The following is a 7,571-nucleotide window of genomic DNA, read 5'->3' on the forward strand; positions in this document are numbered from 1 at the left end:
TTACTTTTGAGAAATTAAAATCAAGTGAGAAGTCTATTCTCCATTGTCAATTTCATATATAAAACAGTACAATATATTTGTGTAGTATCTGCTGTATGTACAGTACATTTTGCAGGATGCACCAATAAGAACAACTTCTACTGATATGTGACTATAATGCAAAAAGTACACAGGTCTTTTTAAACCGTTTTAAACCAAAGGTTCTGTTCATCACCATCTTTAATAGACCCTGTGTTTTACAAGGCATTTCTTCAAGGAACAAAGGTGAACAGGTTCGTCCTCTTCTGTCATCTCCACACCGAGGGATGTACGTTTTTGTTTGCCTGCGTGGCTTGGTTTCAAGTCTGTTGGAGTGTGACCCTGACTGCCTCCTGAACGGTTGACCTGCGCTGTGAGACACCCTCGGGGAGCTGGTGGTGACAAGTGTTCCTGTGCATGTTACCTGGCATTGTCAGTCATCTGCCAAATACGTCAGACCCGGCGGAACACCTCGAAGAGGGAGGCAACTGAGTGCATACGGTAGAAAAGGTTCAAGGGGATGGCAAAATTGAGAACTGTCGTCCATATGCTGAAGCCGAAAGTCTCCTGTTCCAGCCCGTTGTCGTACTGTGGCCGGCAGCCAAAGGCGGGAAGGATCCATAGCTGGAGGAGAGAATGGAACAGAATTAATTAAACTTGCATTCGCAGATTTCTCAGCTAATTGGCAGAAGCCTGACAAGCTGTAAACAAAATACAGACATATTATCAACTTTTAAAGCTGCTCAAGGTAACTTTTTCACAAACAGTTGCCTATTTATGCTTCTAGAGGAAACACTACAACATTAGCATTCATTTGTCGTTTCCGGCAGGCACCTGATGAATCTTAGTTTTATATTCACCTCCCTCATAGGTCTGTATTGGTCATCATCAGCTTGTCTCTTACTTTTACTTCTCTAAAGATGATTTTATTGGCGTTCGGTTATAAGTTTATATACTTACAGAGATGTTGCACATTATCAGGAAGACAGAAAGGTTCTTCAGGATTTGCCTCTTTATATTTGGAGGCTCTACGACTTTGCTCCCGATAGGCAGAGGCACCTCTGAGGGTTTCCTTGGACATCTGTACACCTGCCCGCTCTCCTCCTGCTCGTTCTCCATGGTAACGCAGGCTTTCTCTGGCGTCTCATAAGCTCGGTTGATGATGCCGTTGTACGGCGGAGCTAAAGAGGAGGTGACGGAGAAGATTTCGGGAGCAGACGGTAACTCTGGGTCCTCCCTCTCTCTGTCCCCTTGCTGGCGGTAAAGAGACTCTATGATGAAGAGGTTTTGCATGTACTTCTCCAGCACAATCAGCAGAGAGTAGAGGAAGTTTGTCCACAGGTAAGGAGGGTTGCTATTGGTACTCATCACAGCCACAATGCTGCACCAGGACATGAGCCAGGAGCCGATAGAGGATCCAAACAGCAGCTCTGTGTCCAGCTGCCTCGACGGGTTCTTGGAAGTGTCCTGTGGTATATGGTCCGCTCGGTATATGAGAAGACCTAAAGCCCCGGCAAAGCACATGAACAGCAGCATGACAATGCCGTAAATGTAGAACATGGAAATGGCCGACTGACGTGTCTGAAGGGACTCCACATGGGTGATGTAGACCACCAGGATCCCGATAGTGCTGGCCAGGGCTAGCAGACCCAGGAGAGGGCCCACGGACAGGCCTCGGGTTTTGGTGGCCAACCTTTTCCTGTTCGAAGAATGGTCAATGGTCCGTCCGATGTTTTTCCACATGACGAAGAGCATGGCAGAGACAAAGATGTGGTACTCGATGTTGAAGGGGTAGAGATAGTAGAGGCTGCTGGTGAACATGGAGCAAGTGCTGGTGGTGCAGTTACAGAGAGGATCCGAGTGAACTGCAGAACAAATAACAACAGATGCACATGCATTAGAGATATGGAAAAGAACAGCAACACATACAATCATTTTATTTCGTCCCACATTAACCCTTGTTGTCAATTTTGAAAGACAATATTAACAAAACCTGTATCCATCAATCAAGACATTATACACTACAGACTAAGAAAAAAATAGCATGCATGTTAGAATAAACATAAGATAAAATAAATACTACATATTTGATAGACTAATTTAGTTTAAATACTTCCATTGGTATTACACTGTATATAGATCAAATGGTATCATACTGTATTTAATGAAATCAATAAATGTATCAATCAATCAATCAAATTGTATTTCTATAGCCCATATTCGCAAATCAAAATTTGTCATATATTAACGCGGTGCGACGTCCTCTGTTTTTTACCCTCAACAAGAATAAGCAAAAACTCAGACAAATCTCGTCTGAAAAGTAGAACAGCACTTGAAATTTGTCAAGTAGTTTTTGCGTAATCTTGCTTACAAACAAACACACAAATCAGCCAACAAATGAACGGACATTGGTAAAAACATAACCTCCTTCTCAGAGGTAACTAACCTGATACAGTGAGCATTACAGGCATTGGAAGGACATTAACCCCTCAAGCAGTGTTTGACTTGTTATAAAACGGTGTTAGTGCTCACTATGAGGTTGAAACTAGTTCTTCTAAGAAGTGTTTTTTTTAGAGGTGTGAAAATGTCGAATAATACAATGATTTGCGTAGAAAAATAACCAAGGATTTGCGGGTGGACTATAAGAATAAGCATACACTTGTGTAGCTGCTTTAGAGGTCCCGGCCCTCCTCTTGGACACCACTGATCTACATTAATGCCCTCCCAATGATTTGGATCACCACAACAATAAAGCCAAAAATCACTTGATTTTTAGAGTTAGACTAAATTCAAAACATCGGAATGCTCTATAAGCAGGGATTGGCAGAGATACATCCAAATTTATTGTTAAATCAAATACAGAATACCGTATTTGTACGACAAAATACGGCTACCATGTCATGTATCAAAATAAACTGCCTAGTTTTTGTATATGGAAAATTCAATGTATCAAATTACTGCTGATTCCTGCCCGTAAAATACATATTTTAAGAATAATTGGAATATTTATGAAATTATTCTTGCTTTATTATTTATTTGAAATGTTTGGAGATTTGTAATTAAAACTTGAATTTAAAGTATTTTTTGTTCAATGAAACTTTACAACTTAAATCATAAAGGTATAGATTCTCTTTTGCAGGAGAGAACTCCATAATAACCTTTATTCCAGCCCATGTGGTCAGTAATTATTGGCCATATTTTCCTGATTTGAATTTCCCTCATTAGCTTAAAAAACCTGAGCATCTTAGACATGTGCGACGATACACGTTTTATTATTACTCACTCCTTGTAAAGCTCTACCCAACATATGATAGTGATGCTGTTGCCCTATAGAGACCATCTCAACAAAACCCTGCCTTCCCTCCCCTCTGCTATGGTCCTGCACCCTTTAATTAAAATGGGAACAACAGTCAGGGTGCAGCCAGCCTCACAGTCAGCCGGATATGAGGAGGAGCAAGCGAACCCCCCAACCCTAGGCTTAGATGTATCAGTTACTGTAATTGCAGTACCCTTGGGAATAAGCAGCCTGGGGACAAAGCCGTCTGAGGTCAAGTGGGGGGTTGCCAAGGAGGGTGGTGGTGGCTGAAGTGTGGGGAAAGGGCCTGAAGAGGGGCCTCAGCACTAGCAACACTGTGTTTCCTGAAACCTAATAGAGAGATGCTCGACACAAACAAGACCTGCCGGGCCTGCCGTGCTAACCTCCCTTCCCCTCGCAAACCCTCCTCTCTTTCCTTTTCCTTTTATCCATTGAAGTGAGAGCTCAAGTGGACTATTGTCCTTTTCCTTTAGGTACAAGCCAGCAATCGACCCCTTGGCCCCTTACCTATGGTGAGGTTCCCATAGCCCAGGTCAGAAAGTCTTCTCATATGGTTGTTCAAGAAGTGCTCGGCCTCTGACATCACACCGTTGCACCACAGGAGGAGATTTGTAAAGACTGCATGGATTACACCGAACCTGAGGAAGCAAAGAGTTGCAAACAAGGTTGATGACCCATCATTTGTTGACATTTGGCAGTATTATGATAACATTAATCTGTATGCCTGTGGGTGTACATTTCATAATTTGCTCTTTTTTTCTCTTCCTTCACATTTCAGGACTCTTACACCAATGTTCAGTAGTGTAAGATTTATTTTAAGTGTTTTTCATTAAAAACGGACATACATACCTTTCAAATGTTTCAAAGCTCTTGATGACGTCCTTGATGTGAAACCATAGAAAATGAACCTGAAGACCAACAGAAGACACAGAATTTAAATATAAAAGGCAAAACCAAACAATAACTAATTTAAACACGGTTTGTAAATAGCATAACCATCTTATAAGGTATTAAGGTCCCTTTACCAGTAGGATTTATCTTGTCATATGCAGTACATTCACTTGATAACAGGTACAAAGATAGGATTAGTTTGTTGCAGCAGCTCGGTCCTCGCCTCAGAAACAAAGAGCACATTATCCATAGACCTACCTGGTTAAGCAGTGCGCAGTCAAAAAAAAGACTCAGTGTCCAACACTACTGAAAGATTATCACATTATTGAAATGAAAGCTGGGCTGTAAACTTGCCTGCATTATGGTGTGAGTTGCATGGATGACCGGATATACCCCGAGCACAGCCGACACACAAGACTGGTAGCCAACATAATACCCGATTCTGAAAGCGTCCATAATAAGTGAGAGGAGTGCAAGAACAGTCAAACCACCTACCGAGAGAAAAAAGATGTAGAGATCAAGTTATTATTATCACTAATAACAAACAAAAAACAAATTTATATGGGACATTTTTCAAATCACATGCACTTGACGATTTTTTGACTTATACATACTAAAATACAACTCTGTAATCTCCACGCACACGGATAGTACATAATTGTGGCCATTTTACGCATTTACTGCTGAGACCCCGTGCGTAATGGCACAACCTCACCTCTTATCCAGCATGTGGTGGCGTGCACGTCTTTCTCGGTCCGCGTGTTCTTCTGTCTGTCCCGCACCAGGATGTACCACATCATCCACATCAGCTGCAGGCTCATGAGGCAGGTGACGAAGGACAGAAAGTGCTCTTCCTTGACGAAGGGGTCATGGTGCGCGATGGCCAGCATCAGCGCGGCCCCGATCAGCAGCAGATTGGTCCCGTACTGACCGCTGAGGATCTCCGCGTTCTTCCTCGGGTAGTCCCCCGACAAGCTGAGCTTTAATTTGGCGAAGATCTTCTTGTCCTGCTCGGAGCTGGAGGACGAGGAGGAACTGTGGCAGTACTTGTTCAGGCACATAATATCCAGGCCGCTGTGTTCCACCATGCTGGGAGACGTAGAAAAATCACAGAACCGAGAGAAGAGGACAGTCACAGCGGCGCGTTATATGTGCATTTGAGGTGCGTAACCTGTTGCCACAAGGTGGGGATTCAGACGGACAGGTACCGTGCCAAACATGTTCATTCAATCTTCCAGGTTCGGCTCAGTGGCCATGCATAGTTTCAGTGTCCGGCCTCGGCGAGGATGGACTTGATAGATGCCATTGTCACCTTGAAACCGTGAAACTGAAATATGTGGTCGTGCGCCTCGCTGAGTCACTGAAAATGGGAGATTGCGTTTCAGTCCTCGGTGATCCCAGACCCCCGTCCTCCTGAAACCCCCATATGTTTCAGAGAAACCAGTGGGCTCGACGTGCCAACCATTCACCGCATAAAGCAGCAAAAACACCAAGCACGGAATTATCCACAATAACAGAAAAAAAACGATATGCGCCTAAATCCACCTTTTGAGAGCAGCTGCCAGCGCGTCTTTCCAAGTCGGCTGAAATCCTCCCAGGGTGGCTATCGGATGTTAAAGTCTAGATAAAAAAAGAGGATGACATTTCACAAATCTGCGATTTCTGGAGGGAAGTGACCTGTCCTGACTCAGTGCGCCTCAAATCCAAGTGCCACCTCCTCAAATCCTTCTGTCCATTTGTGGAGGAGACATGGTTTAAATACTTTGCTTAAAAAAAGGAGAATCAGATTTCAATGGTCAAATTCACAATGGCCTCTTGTGAGGAGATGTAATTCAATAAATAGCCAGGGACGGATGAACACAATCAACATATGAAAGTCTGCTCACCAAGGTTGACACGTCATCAGTGTGATGTGGATCGTTATGGGAGCCTTTTCAGGCACGTCCTTTATAGATTAACAGGCCTATGGTTAATTTCAATTTCAAAACGACACTGATTATAAAAAGTGACATTGGTATGCAGCGTAATGGCTTCACAATAGCTCCTATATTCCGCCGTGGTCCCCTCCAGAGTCATGAGGGCGGAGGCAGCCTGCTCGAGCAGTTTTTTAAAAACGTTTAGAAGAGGCTCGAGCAAGTTGATGGAAAGGTTTTAAGATGATTTCTGGTGGTTAACTAAAGCACAAAAAACTGTTAAAGCTTTATGTGAACAACACATTCGTCTATCAATGCCACTTCCTTTAGTAATATACCACATAGTATTACTAATACTGCATACTATTAATATGTATTTCACACTAAACTACTGCACACATCTACGGAAAAAAATAAGACACAAAACTGCTACTCTACATTAGCTTCTGTTGAATTTGGCAGACAGCTTGAACAGTTTAAAGAATAGAACGACATGTTCATTTCATTTATAACAGGAATCTATTAATAGATAAATGTATAGTGTTGCTGTGGACTCTTGAGTTTAAAATTAGATCAAATCTTTTTTTTTACGAGAATAGTATATAAGGTGTTACAGGCGGCCTTCAATCTGCCGAGCGCTGTGGATCACTGTGCACCACGACAGTGTGACACTACACTGTGGATTGTTTAGGCCGGTCATTCAACACATTCTGATCTGATTGTTCATCTAACTATTCAAACATCAAATGGGTTTATTTTCCTTCAGGTGCACGCCGACGGATACAACAGACACCAGACATCCCCTGAACGAGCCGTTCGTAAATCTATGAATTAAAAAAAAGAGGAATTAGGGGCGAACGGGTTACCTGTTTACCATGTGTATCTCTCTGCACCACCATCACGTGCACTGCACGATTGATCGAGTTTAGTTCTTTAACAGCTCATCTCAACGCGGAGTATCGATGTCCTGATCACAGACAATCAGCGCGATAAAGAAAGTAGTCTCTCTTCCACGTGTTATCAAAGAAGTTTAATGGGCGACTTTTAAAGTGTGAACATTTTTGATTGAATTTGGAAGCATCCTCCCGCCTCCCTGTTTGAGGAGCACCAAAACAAGCGCCGCTGAGTAGACACTGATGACCAATCATTGACACCCTGACTCACTGTATATGAGCTTTATTATCATCTGTAAAAGCAATGGCTGGAGTTTCCATCTCTTTGTATTCCAGTAGTTTACAGAGGGAAATGTGTTTATTACACATTTCATTACATTAAACCAACAGTATAAAGATACTTTGAAGATTTTACCAAACAAATGATAGCCTTATGAAATATGTGATATACAATATTAGTTCATGCAGCTTCACTTTAATACAGCTGTAAGTTTAAATGCTTGATGCATCAGTGGTAATACTAACATAGAACATATGATA

The 7,571-nt window shown here is 42.4% G+C and overlaps 1 protein-coding gene across 1 annotated transcript; it reads right to left on the bottom strand.

Annotated features, from left to right (window-relative positions):
• Positions 1–218: 218 nt before the first annotated feature.
• On the bottom strand, positions 219–5,313 carry otop1 (otopetrin 1). The gene is made up of 6 exons (XM_053412065.1): positions 4,941–5,313; positions 4,580–4,716; positions 4,184–4,242; positions 3,842–3,972; positions 979–1,883; positions 219–642 (listed from the first exon to the last, which is right to left on the bottom strand). Exons 1-6 carry the CDS (start codon positions 5,311–5,313, stop codon positions 472–474), a joined length of 1,776 nt encoding a protein of 591 aa, XP_053268040.1. The 3' UTR covers positions 219–471.
• Positions 5,314–7,571: the final 2,258 nt, after the last annotated feature.

Source organism: Pleuronectes platessa, chromosome 2, assembly GCF_947347685.1.
Source record: "Pleuronectes platessa chromosome 2, fPlePla1.1, whole genome shotgun sequence".
NCBI lineage: Eukaryota > Metazoa > Chordata > Actinopteri > Pleuronectiformes > Pleuronectidae > Pleuronectes > Pleuronectes platessa.